At 45.9% G+C, this 14038-nt stretch overlaps 1 protein-coding gene across 1 annotated transcript; it reads left to right on the top strand.

Annotated features, from left to right (window-relative positions):
• Positions 1-1264: 1264 nt before the first annotated feature.
• LOC121445666 (rhox homeobox family member 2B-like) lies at positions 1265-13793 on the top strand (the record flags this gene model as incomplete). Its single annotated transcript, XM_041647813.1, has 5 exons — positions 1265-1392; positions 9871-9989; positions 10584-10727; positions 10900-11320; positions 13748-13793. Coding segments are annotated over exons 1-5 (858 nt in total), but the record flags the coding sequence as incomplete, so codon positions are not given.
• Positions 13794-14038: the final 245 nt, after the last annotated feature.

Genomic DNA, 14038 nt, shown 5'->3' with positions numbered 1-14038 from the left:
CCTGGTACCACTAGCTCTAGGTGAATCATATGGCGGAGGCTTAGTACGCTCCGGACTACACTGTCCCCGTTCATACTGAACTGCAGCTTCCTCTAGATCTTCCTCTAGACCTTCCTCCTCCACCTCTAATTGGTCCTCATCCTCGGAGGACTCATCTATACAAAATTGAGGAAATTCCTCCAAGAGTGGATACCGCGTATCCTCTAGCTCCCTGTCTTTCTCTGGAGCTTTCTCTTCCCTCTTCCGAGAGCTCTTGTCGCTCTCCCTTTTCCGAGAGCTTTTGTCGCCCTCCTTAGGCCTATGTTTTTTGTGTTCTCCTGTCATTTCTTCCTTGGTATCTAGCTCCGACATGCTATCCTGGTAGTCTAAAAGCGCTCTTCGGCCTTCTTTTACTGCCTCGACGCATTTCCCGTCCCGCAAACAGGCTCGTACCAATTTCCATAATGGATGACTTCCCGGCCGAAGCTTACCCTCCGCCTTTGCTGTCTCGAGGGCCCTACCTAGCTTGTTCCAGCAGGGGAGATTGATGTCCCCAGAACCTCCAAACCATGGTGCTACTCGATCCACATCCTCCAAAAACTTTCTTACGGTACCCTCGGAGATTTTTAGATCTCGGTCCCTAAGCAGCCTCTGGATAGGGCGCGAGAAAGGCGCCATGCCAGCGGGTCCAGACGCTACATTTCCCATGCTGTACGTTATCTGCACACCTTATGCACGAGTTGAAATGCCTACCTATCTACACCGGGCTTACTTTCAGTTCACTTACACATTACTCTTGCCGGTCCCAGCAAATACACTCTTGACCGGCTCTATGAAAACGTGGAAAAAAGGCAATGGGTCAGCACCAAGACGACCATACCCCGAATGACAGGGGCTCCCCAGAGCGGATTCACTCCTCCACTCAGCACGTCAGAAGTAATACTCACGGAGAACTCACCAGCGCCGCCGCTCCGAGCGTCTAAGTTCTGAATCCTCCTGCTTCCGCAGGGGTCTCTGCCTGATGCCGTGATGGAAGTCCCGGGGTTCGGCACCACTTGCAGCACGCCGCTACTGCCAGCAGAAGAGACGACTGCAACAGGATCCTTCTCAGAACACCCTTTATTGGAGCACTTACACTTGAGGTTTGAAAGAGGCAAGAAGACCCCGTCCCCGTGGAAGCAGAAGAATATATACGGTGCCAGACAAAGCCCTGACGTGTCATCAACCCAATGGCTCAGGCCAGAATGGAGCGATAAACGTGTTAAATAATGATTGGCCAGATCAGATGGCCAGATCGAAAGACTCCCTGCGCTGGAGGGGGGAGCTTGTGCGCATGCGCACAAGTTCTCTCAAGTTTGACGTGGAACAGCAAGCGGCGCCCAGGCTCCGTGCCCACGACATGACAGCGCCATGGTGCGCGCTACAATACTACATATACACAGTGATATTTTATTCAATTGAAAAGAAAAAATAAAATTTGCAAGTAAATGAACGGATCTTGAAAACATGGTGGATATCCCATAGCCAGAAAGATCAGGGGGTTGTGGGGGGCTGTAGCTGAACACGAACCAGAGAGCAGGCTAGTCAGTAAGCAACATTCTCCCCAGAGTCTCTACCCCAGCTCTTGCCCTGTTTTCCCTTGACGGTGTGCTACATGCAACCAGGAAAGCAGATAAACCCCTTCTTCCCAGTTCACTTTTGGTCAATGACTTAGCACAGCACCAGAAAAGCAAACACTGGGTGGATCTATCTTTCCTACAGGGATTTTCGGGGACGTCTTTGCAGTGCTGGAGGTGAAACCCAAGGCCCCACACATCTGGACACCTGAGATACACCCTCAATCCCTCATAAGAAAGGAGTTTTTCTGTACAATCTTAAATCTCAGTGGTTGATGGTGCAGGAATTGTGGAAATCATTGTGGAGTCTTCTCAAAACAGCTGAAATTAGAATGACAACGTGACCAAGCAATACCACTCCTGGAACATACCTCAAGAACTCTATATTCTATCAAAGGATAGTTACACATCCTTGTATATTGTTTCCCTATTTACAACAGCAAGGAAATGAAATAGGTTTAGATGTCCACCAACTAATGAATAAATAATAAAAATGTGATATACGCTTACAAAATCAACTTTTTTGATTTATTTAACTTTTATTTTTTATGTGCATTGGTATGAAGGTGTCAGATCTTGTGGAATTGCATTTTTAGACAGTTGTGAGCTGCCATGTGGGTGTTGGGAATTGAATCCGGGTCCTCTGGAAGAGAGGTTAGTGTTCTTAACTGCTGAGCCATCTCTCCAGCCCCCACAAAATCAACTTTTATTCTGGTGCTTAAGTTATAAAAATTTTCAGAAAAAATGGATGAAACTGAAAAATATATTAAGCAACATAGGCTTAGAAAAACAAACATTGGCCGGGCGATGGTGGCGCACGCCTTTAATCCCAGCACTCGGGAGGCAGAGGCAGGCGGATCTCTGTGAGTTCGAGACCAGCCTGGTCTACAGAGCTAGTTCCAGGACAGGCTCCAAAGCCACAGAGAAACCCTGTCTCGAAAAAACAAAAAAAAAAAACAACCCGAAAAACAAACATTGATCTCTCTCATAGATCTAATTTTTCTATATCTATGTTTATGCAGGAGGGAGTATATATAGAGATCAGAAAACTAGAAAGGATCCTATGAAAGAAGAAAAAAGTGACCTTCAAGGAGGAGAGGGGTGCAATCGAACACCTGTGATTTGGAAAGAGAAGGGAATTGCTGGAAGTGGAAGGGTTTGAGCAGGGATGAGGAGCAGGGATATGGGGTCAAGAAGGACAAGGGGGAAGGGTCAACCAAAACTAAGCATTATGGAAATGCTAGCTAGGCATGGTGGTGCACTCCTTTAATCCCAGTACTTGGGAGGCAGAAACAGACAGATGTCTATGAGTTAAAGGCTAGCCAGGACTACAAGGTGAGTTCCAGGCCAGCCAAAGCTACATTCTGAGATTCTGTCTCACGAAAGAAAACAGGGAGGTAGGGAGAAAGGGAAGGAAGGAAGGAAGGAAGGAAGGAAGGAGGAAGGAAGGAAGGAAGGAAGGAAGGAAGGAAGGAAGGGAAGGGAAGGAAAGGGAAAGGAAAGAAAAGAAAAGAAAAGGAAAGAAAAGAAAAGAAAAGAAAAGAAAAGAAAAGAAAAGAAAAGAAAAGAAAAGAAAGAAAAGAAAAGAAAAGAAAAGAAAAGAAAAGGAGATGAAGGGTCATGGCCCCTCATTTCAGACCTTTAATTCAATCCCACACACAAATCTTCTTTGAGGCTGGAGAGATGACTAAGTGGTTAAGAGCACTTGCTGCTCTTCCAGAGGACCGGAGTTCAGTTCCCAGCCTCCACATGGTAGCTCACAAATATCTGTAACTTTAATTTCAGAGGACTCAAAGCCTTCTCCTGACCTCTATGGGCACTGCACACACATTCTACACAGATCCTTGCAGGCAAAACACGCATATACATAAAATAAAAAATAAAGCTTAAAAAAGAAAATGTCACCTGGCGGTGGTGGCACATGCTTTTAATCCCAGCACTCGGGAGGCAGAGGCAGGCAGATCTCTGTGAGTTCGAGGGCCAGCCTGGTCTAGAAGAGCTAGTTCCAGGACAGGCTCCAAAGCTACAGAGAGTGTCTCAAAAAAAAACCAAATAAATAAATATAAATATAAATAAAAAATAAAATAAAATAAAAATAAAAAATAACAAAGGACGCCACCTTGTGGCACATGCATGCGTGTGGTGCGTGCGCGCGCGCACACAAACATTCACTGTATATGACCTGGCATTTTCATAAGGCTTTGATCAAATATTCAAATCTTGTGGTGATTCTAGCCTGGAAAATGTCTTAAGTGATCCACCTGGTTTGCTCTCTGATGCTGTGATAAAACACAGACCAAAAGCAAGTTGGTGGAGGAAAGAGATTATTTACTTGGCTTACAGGTTACAGTCCATCCTCTGGGGAAGCCAAGACAGGAAAGTGGAGGCAGGAGCTGATGCAGAGGCCTTGGACGGGTGCTGCTTACTGGCTTGTTCATCGAGGCTCGCTCAGCCTGTTTTTTTTTTTCTTTCAAGGCATGGCTTCTTCTTGAATCTGGGAACATTTGCCTAGGCATGATATCCACCACTACCCACTACAGTGAACTGGGCCCTCCCAGTCAGTCACTAATTAAGAAAATGCCTCCGGAGGAGGGAGGAGGGTGAGTGGGGGAGCAGGAGGGGAATGGGAGGTGTAGTAATAAGAGCAGCGGGCTGCGTCCCCAGCACCCGGCCGCCCACATGGCTAGCTCTAGCTTATGCCCCGAAATAATTACACGGAAACTGTATTCTTTTAAACACCGCTTTGCCCATTAGTTAAAGCCTTTCTTCCTCGGCTAACTCTCGCACCTGGACTAGCCCATTTCTTATAATCTGTTGTAGCCCACGAGCTGATTTACCAGGAAAGATCTTAACCTGCGTCTGTCTGGAGTGGGAGAATCATGGCGACTCCCTGACTCAGCTCTTTCTCCCAGCATTCTGTTCTGTTTACTCCTCCCACCTATGTTTTAACCTTTGAGGGCCAAGCAGTTTCTTTATTACTTAACCAATGAAATCAACAGATAGAAAGATGACCCTCCTCCATCAGGGAGGAGGGGAGGAAGTGTAAATTTTTGAATGGAAAAAATAAAACATATTTTTAAAAAGAAAATGCCCCCATTGACATGCCCACAGGTCAATCTGATGAGGCAGTTCTTCTGCTGAGGTTCCCTCTTTCCAGGTGACTTCTTTCTGTGTGTGGGGAGGGGGCGAGGGGGGAGTTGCTTGAGATAAGATTTCTCCAAGTAGCCCTGGCTGTCCTGGAACTCACTATGTAAATCAGGTTGGCCCCAAACTCACAGAAATACGCCTGCTTCTGACTCCCAAGTGCTGGGATTAAAGGCGTGCACCACCGCCAACTGGCTTTTCTGCTGTTTTGTTGTTTCTTGTTTTGTTTTGTTTCCAAGACAGGGTTTCTCTGGGTAGCCCTGGCTGTCCTGGAACTCACTCTATACACCAGACTGGGCCTCGAACTCACAGAGATCCACCTGCCTCTGCCTCCTGAGTGCAATCAGCCAGTAGTGCCGTGAAGATCCTTCACAGAAATCCTGTGGATCATGGGACTAAAACTGCTGGCAGAAGGGAAAATGTTATAATTTAAATATGTTTGCTACATTGGTTATGGATTTTTAAAGTTATGTGAACAATTAAGTAGAAAACTGATGTTTTAAAGATTTTATATTTTCCTTTGTTTTCATGAAGTAAGATTTTTCCCTTTGCTGGAAAAATGATAAATTTGCTCTAATATATATACTATTACAGGATTTTTTCATTGTTTAAAGCAACTAGATAATCAAATATATGTGTTCATCCATATATAACTATATATGTGTATACTTGAGATTTCATTGACTCAATTATATGAATAAGTAATTTTGAGATTTAAAATAAAATCCCAATAATATTTTTAAAAAGAAAATCTAGCGTGATTAGTCATGCGCCCTATCAGCAGTCCCTGTCGTTCTTCTTGTAAAATACAAAGAATATTTTTTGTTAACTATGATATAAATGTAAGATTTTAGTATCTCTTGAAACATTTTTAAAATAAAGGAATCCCCATCTTATTTTTAAGGTGCAAATGATTTTTTTTAATAGGTGAAATCAGAAGGCCTTAAGAACACTGCTGGTCTGCCAGGTGACCCGGATTTGATTCCCAGCACTGCCAATAGGGGGCAGTGCCTATTCTCCAACTGTGCCTCCTCAGGGCCAGATCAGCCACCTGCCTCAGGTGGCAAAGGGTTTGAGAGGGAGGGAGGTCATCTCCCCCTCACCCACTCTACCATATTCCAGATGAGGGCTGGGGTCTGATCTCCCTCAAGCATTCCCATGGCCTGATCATCTGTACCCCCATCAATGGGGGTCAGCTCTACAGTGCTGCCTGGACAAAGTGCAGGGCCTCCCCTTCCTGAGTGCTGCAGTCTGTGAGGGGCAGGATCAGCTCTCCCACTCTTGGACCCTGGGACCAGCTTTTTCCCGCCTGGAGTAGGTAAGGTGCCTGGGGCAAGGGGTATCTCTCCCTCCTCATGCTACCATGGGATAGACCATGGGCTAGCTCTCCACTCGCATGTCTTCAGGGTTGAATCACCTGCACCCCAGCTCTGCTGTGCTGTCCTGGCAAGGTGCAGAGCCTGTTCTGAGAGCTGCAGTGGGTGGGGGCAGGGCCAGTTCTCCCTAGTGCTTCAGCCAGTGAGGGGCAGGACCAACTCTGTGCAGCCCAATCCTCACTGCTTTCAGTGGTGACAGGAGCCAGGGACATACCACAGACCACAGAGGGACAGCAGGATCACAGACCCAGCCAGTTCCAAGCCAGACAAGGGCCTTAGGGACAGCCCAGGCCCCCAGTGAAACCATGGCCCTGGTAGCAGCACAGGCTCCTCAGATCTCCATGGCTCCAACAGAGGGCTCAACCCCCCAACAGTGATCTGACCCTTGGTGGTGCTCAGGCCCTTGATGCGTCCTGAGTGGCCCTTAGTGGCAATATGGGCCATGGATAGCAATACAGGTCCCTGCTGTGGTTGGACCATGGGCTCAGACAGGGTCCTCGGCAGGGGCCCAGGCGCAGATGTCACAGTGGCCCCAGGTGGCAGTGCAGGTCCCTCTGAACAGCATGGCCTGTGAACACCTGTATGGCCCAGGTGTCAGCCCAGATCCTGAGCATCCACACAGGAATCTCAGACATCAGTGCAGACCCCGGCTGTGGCAGGGTCACTGACCCAGACTTGGTCCCTGCTGCAGCTCGGGGCCCCATATGACACCCTGGGCCTAGGTTGCAGCACACGACACTCAGGTCAGTATGGGTTCAGCAGTGGTACAGCTCTCAGGCACCAAGAAGGCCACAGGGTGGGAGCCCAGATCCTGGGCATCAGTGTGGTGTTTGGTAGCAACACGGGTCACGGACATCAGCACAGACTCAGGCTGTGGTAGGACCACAGGCCAAGACATGGAGATCTCTCCTGGGTGGTGACAGAGAGGGAAAGCTGGCAGGCTGAACCAGACCAGCTACCAGCCAGACCCAGAATCAGGACAACAAGGTAGCCCACCCCACACCCACCTCATCTATGAGCCTCTAGAGCACGTGACCAGCACAGACCCAAAGCTGCAGGGTCTAAACAACACGGGGGGTGGGGGGGAGCAAACACAGGATATCCAAGAGGGTCCTAGTCAGGGCCCAGTACCCACAGCGCAGCAGAAACCAGAGGCCCCGGACCAGACCAATGACTCCGTGCAATGAGCACTTTCAAGAAAAGGGCATATATGTGTGGACTGAAGGGTGACCTGTGACACAGCACAGCTTCTGCACCGAGGTTTGAGGGGTGTTTGATTTTTTTTGTGATTTGGTTCGGGTTTTGATTTACTTTTAAACTTTATTTTGGCAGGGGAGATTGCAAGGGCAGAGGGCAGGAGCGAGGAGACAGGGGAATGAGTCATATTAGGATGTGTGATGTGAAATTCACAAAGAATCAAGAAAATGTTTTAGAACTAAATACAAATAAAAGCAAGATGTATGAAAAAACTGGAGATGTCATTAAAGATTCAAGACCCACTCCGCAAGCAGTGTGGCGGTTTCTCAGGAAATTCGGAATCAACCTACCCCTAGACCCAGCAATACCACTCTTGGGAATATACCCAAGAGATGCCCTATCATACAACAAAAGTATATGCTCAACTATGTTCATAGCAGCATTGTTTGTAATAGCCAGAACCTGGAAACAACCTAGATGCCCTTCAATGGAAGAATGGATGAAGAAAATATGGAATATATACATATTAGAGTTCTACTCAGCAGTAAAAAAACAATGACTTCTTGAATTTTGCATGCAAATGGACAGAAATATAAAACACTACCCTGAGTGGGTAAGCCAGACCCAAAAGGAGGAACACAGGATGTACTCACTCATAATTGGTTTCCTAGCCATAAATAAAGGACATTGAGCCTATAATTCGTGATCCTAGAGAAGCTAAATAAGAAGGAGAACCCAAAGAAAAAACACATAGTCATCCTCTGGATATTAACCTTCATCAGGCGATGAAAGGAGACAGAGACAGAGACCCACATTGGAGCACCGGACTGAAATCTCAAGGTCCAAAACAGGAGCAGAAGGAGAGAGAGGACGAGCAAGGAACTCAGGACTGCGAGGGGTGCACCCACATACTGAGACAATGGGGATGTTCTATCAGGAACTCACCAAGGCCAGCTGGACTGGGTGTGAAAAAGCATGGGATAAAACCGGACTTGCTGAACATAGCAGACAATGAGGACTGCTGAGAAGTCAAGAACAATGGCACTGGGTTTTGATCCTACTGCACGTACTGGCTTTGTGGGAGCCTAGGCAGTTTGGATGCTCAACTTACTAGACCTGGATGGAGGTGGAAGGTCCCTTGGAACTCCCCACAGAACAGCGAACCCTGATTGCTCTTTGGGCTGATGAGGGAGGGGGTGTTGGTTGGGGGAGGGGGAGGGAAATGGGAGGCAGTGGCGGGGAGGAGACAGAAATCCTTAATAAATAAATAATAATAATAAAGAAAATAAAGGGGAAAAAAAGAACCACTCCGTGTTGGTCAGTATCGTGTCTACCCTTTCAGCTCTCTGTGGTACCCATGAGACAGCCTGGGATCTTCCAATATCACATGGTATAGAGGGGCACTGAACAGCAGAAGCTGGGTTTCAAGAGTTCCAAAGGCTGTAGCCCCCAGTGACTTCTCTAGACACACAAGGGGCCATGTTCTCCTATGCAAGGCTGGAATTCCTCAGCAGGGTCCTGATCAGAAGGGTTCCCCAATCCCTCTGAACTCCTGCTGCAATCTGAAGCCGCCATGCAAAAGGGGACATGCAAGAGGGGCACCTGCAGCTCAGGAGAGCAGGGCTGTAGCTCAGTGGAGTTCTGTCCTAAAGGGCCTGAAATGCAGGGCCACTTGAGAGACAGGATAGAAACACCTGCATTACCAAGGAGGCTATGGGACAAAGCTGTATGTTCACAGAATTTCTGAAACCAACATGGTTTAACATTTTAAAAACCAAATCATGCCCTTTGCTCTCTGCTTGGCAGGAAAATGAGGAGTGACAGACGGAACTGATAAGATGAAATAAGAAAGGGATCTCTCTCTCTATGCCTCTCTCTCCCTCTTTCTCTCTTTCTTGAGACCAAATGCCCAAGGCAGGATTAAAACTCCCTCTGAGACAAAGAAGGACTTTGAAGCTATTATCTTCCTGTGTCAGTGTTCAGCCTGGGACAGCCTGTCACTTTATGCAATTGGGGAGCTCAAATCCAAGCTTTTAGAAATTTCTTGCCAAGGACTCTGCACAATGAGCTACATCCCCAGCACATAAATGAGTGTCTTTATAATCACAGAAGGAAGAGAGAAAAATATTTCCCAGGTCCTGGGGGACCTCAACAAAAGGAGATTCAGGTCATACAGTAAAAACAAAGGGCAGGAAGCAAACATATGCAGATTTAGCGGTGAGGTAGTTACCAGAACTGTGAGGTAAGTCTTATCCTGGAAGAATTTCAGCACCAGGGCTCCAGAATATTCCCAGCACCAAATAGAGTGTGTCTGGACAGACACTAGTACTTTAGGGCTCCTTCCATTTTAAGAGTGACCAGAACATGCTTGGAAAAGCTGGCTGCCTTGGAACCAGTCTGACCACCTGCCAGGAAAGGGGCTGCTTGACTCTGGGATGGAAACCAGGCACAAAGGCCTGCTCTTGACACTCTGACCATTCACAGAAGACGTTAAAAATGCGTTCAAGAGAAAGGTGAGGAACCTCAGCACAGGTGTGACTATTCTCACGCTTTGCCAGCGCTCATGAAGGCTGGACGGTACTACTAAGCTCCTCCTCAGTAGCCCTGGTGAAGATGAGCCCACCGATCTGCCTGCTGAACAGCCCCAGGTCCTGCAACCCTGCCCAGCTCCTGCAAAGTCAGAACACGGAAGCAAGGCAGGATCTACCTTGCTGGGGAAGTTCAAAGAAGAGCCTCCCAGATAAACACATTACTTAGTACCCATTCTCTGCCAAGTTGCAAGGACCCAATGTCAAGACTAAGAGATATTGTCCTCACATCTCCACAAGGTCTTAAAGGCTTCTGGTGGATCTTTTCTTGCCCCCTGCAAATCGGTTCCTGTGGTTGACCACCACCCGTTCCCTAGGAAGATAGTCACCATGGTGAAAGGACTCATGAAGTTGCAACTCGGAAGGCCCCTTCTATTCCGTTGTCCAGGTGCCACCCGTTCCCGCACAAACACATGCAGCTCACTCAAGCTTCAGGCTGCACTCAGTTTTGCCCCTGAGGATCGCAGACCATAACAACTGCAGGCCAACCGGAAGCCAGGACGGCATGGCCAGGATTGGATACATGCTAATAAGGACTATGAGGGGGGGGGGGGGGACCCGGAAACCAGAAAACCCCTGCGGGTTGAGGAGCCTCACTCCCAGAGCGGTAGAGGCTCCAACTCAGAAGCTATAGAGATATAGCAAGTCCTTGAGGCTGAGAGACCTTACTTCCGGAACGTCAGGGAGCTCCGGCTCCGACACGTCAGAGGCACGACGGACAGCAAGCCATAAGCCACTGCAACGCCGGCATTCTGGAAGGACATGGAGCGTCAAACTTCGATTACCTGCTTTACGTGGACTTGACGACGACGATGACAACTGGGATGGTCAGTGCGTGCTAGGAACGGTGGGGTGGTGCTGTCCATGGGGGGAGGAGCGTCCACAGAGGCGGCGGGGCAGGCCCCGTGTACTGGCGTCGCCTGTTGGCGCTCGACTTCACGGGATTTCGCATCACGAGGCCCTGTCACCTCGGTGCCCCTTTCTGTTTCCCACTTCCAGAGGCTGAGGCATCGACGGTCTTGCAGGCTGGAGAGGGACGAAATGAGGAAGCCAGTGGACCGGGCCAGGCTGGGCGCGGAGCCGCAGCCGCTGCAGCCATAGCCGCAGAAGCAGCCGGAGCAGAAGCAGGAGAAGGCCCCTCAGCTGCTGGCGCAGCAGGCCCCGTGGATGATGGGAACCAAGAGGGCGCTGTTGGTGGCCATGGCCAGGAGAATGAGCCACAGCCTCAGGAGCCAGATCGTGGGGCCATGGGAGACAACCAGGCTGTGCTGTCCTTGGCCGAGCGGTGGTCCTGTGTTCAACCCGTGAGGGTGCTGGTGCCTGAATTCCGAGTCCATTACCAGCACAGGTTCACCTTGGCTCAGCTCCAAGAGCTGGAGAGCGCCTTTCAGCGCAGTCAGTACCTCACCACTGAGGAGGCGTGAGTAGCTTGCCTAGCTTGCTCTGTTGTTTGTTGGGCCTCCAGGTTCCACTCTTGTCCTCGTTTTATTATATTTTTAAATGTGATTTTTTTTTAATTTCTCTTATTTAAGTCCTCAGTGTGTGTGTGTGTGTGTGTGTGTGTGTGTGTGTGTGTGTGTGTGTGTGTGTTGTGCTTGCATGTGCATATCCACAAAATTGCACCTATGGGGAACAGACGACAACTTTCAATAATTGTTTCTCTTCTCCAATCACGTGTGTCCCCGGTGTTGAACTCAGGCATGCAGGCAAGCACCTATTTGTCTGAGCCATTTTTGCTACAGTGGTGAATGCGAGGGTGATTGCAGGGCCAGCCTCAGCTACAGAGTGGAAGGTTATCTTTAGATCTCCTGAGTGACTTGGGAGCATGGGGTCACTGGAGAGGGGAGAAGGGGAGAAGAGAGGAGGAGAGGGGAGCAGACAAAAATGTGTAGCCCAATAAAACCAATTTAAAAAAAAATGAGCTGGACAGTGGTGGCGCATGCTTTTAATTCCAGCACTCAGGAGGCAGAAGCAGGTAGATCTCTGTGAGTTCAGGGCCAGCCTGGTCTACAGAGCTAGTTCCAGGACAGCTAGGGCTCTTACACAAAGAAAGCCATGTCTCGAAAAAACAAATAAACATATACACACTTATGTATGGTTTTTACTACATATAACATATAATATAACATATATTAATATATTATATTATCTATTGATATATTAATGTGTATTAATATGTTAATATACTTTGACATATTATTTAATGTGTTATATAACATACTATATAATATATTATAGATTAACCTATAATATATTTATATATTATTATACTACATATATAAATATACAATATATTATAATATAATTTATATAATGATATAATATAGCATGATGTAATAATTGTTATATTAATGTATTAAAATACATTAATATATTAACATATTGATTTTATTAATACATAAATATGATGTTTATAATATAGTATAATGTATGGTGATATAGTGTACATTAAGTACATTAATATATGATATATAATATATTGATATGTATATTATTACATATTATGTATTATGTGTTATATATTACATGCTTATTATATATTAAAGACCAAAATATATGTTATATAATTTATAACATTATATTATAATATATTGTGTTACTATATATGTTGTATATTAAATATTATATGATATTGCTGTGTTATATGTTAAATATCATTTATGATATATTGGATATTGTATGATATATTAAATATAATGTATGACATATTAAATATTACATATTGAATATTATATGATCAACATTAAATATCATATATCATTGTGTAATGTATATATTTGGTTTGTAATATATATTAAAAATGAAAATAAAAAACAACCCGAGCTGAGTGGGGTGGTTCAGATTTTTAATCTCATTGCTTGGGATTTGGAGGCAGGTAGATCAGAAGTTCAAGGTTATCTCAGTTCTATGATGAGTTCCAGGCTAGCACCATATCCATTAGGCCATTTGTGTTGAGAGTGAAGCTATATTCCACCATGCTGTTTTTTTTTCTATCAGGGGTGGAGAAGTGTGGGAGTGCCTTTCTCTTCTGACTTTCTGATATAAGACCTCACTCTGTAGCAAGGCTGTCCAGGTACTTGCAAGGAGTCTTCTACCTCAGTTTCCAATGGTGCTTGGAATTCAGGACTGTGTGGCTAGTGTTGTGAGATTTTATAACATTCACCTGGGCCTGCTATGACTTTAATATTTCTTTACCTTGATTGGCAAGATGGCTCATCAGGTGAAGACACTACCAAGCCTGAGATCCTGAATTCCATTCTGAAGACACACATGGAAGAAGAGGACTCCGGCAAGCTGTCCTCTCGCCTCCCATATACACCATTGACACATACACACATTAAGAAAAGAAATAAGTGTGATATTTCATTTTTCTGATGATTAGCAGGTTGGAGTACCTTGTGTATTATTTGAATATTTAAAATTCTGGGATGCTTCCATTAATCTTTATTTGAGCTTCCTTCTATCCTGACAAAACATGTCACCTGGGCTTTCCCTATGTACATTTGTTTTGTAGTTTTTGCCTTGTTTTGTGTTGGGTTTAGTTTTTGCTGTTGTTGTTTTAAGTCTCCTGTATGACTACACCTAGTGTTAGGAGCACTGTTTTGAGGATTTTACTAGACAGTGTTAGTGGCTTTCAAATTGCTTATTAGAGATATACTTTGGTTTGCATATCTACTAATGGTAATAAAATAATTTGTTCTAAAACTCTCAAAATTCTCAAAGCGAATATCAGAGAAGGTAGAGAATGAGACAAAATATTTCGAAACACATATAAAATATCTTTCTCATATTTAATTTTACATATCCATAATTCCAAATACTGAATGTCTTCCATTTTTACCCTCAGGAAACGATTGGCATCTTGCTTGGGTGTAACTGAAGCCAGAGTGCAGGTCAGTAAGCACGGAACAGCCATTTGGAGGAAAGTGATTCTAGATGTTACTTTATCTGCAGGTCCTGTTGGTCCTCTGAGTCAAAATTTGTGTTGCTTTTTTAATTTTCCATGTTTCATATTGACTTTTAAATATTATCTCTAAATTGTGTGTGTGTGTGTGTGTGTGTGCGCGTGCGCGCGGCGCGCATGCACATATGTGTGTGTGCACCCAAGGGAGCCAGGAGAGGGCATAAATTTCCTGGA

Source organism: Microtus oregoni, unplaced genomic scaffold (genome assembly GCF_018167655.1).
Source record: "Microtus oregoni isolate MIOR12 unplaced genomic scaffold, Mior012 000268F_001, whole genome shotgun sequence".
In the NCBI taxonomy this organism is placed as follows: domain Eukaryota; kingdom Metazoa; phylum Chordata; class Mammalia; order Rodentia; family Cricetidae; genus Microtus; species Microtus oregoni.
The sequence above is the reverse complement of the archived record's forward strand: the minus strand, read 5'-3'. Positions and strand labels throughout refer to the sequence as shown.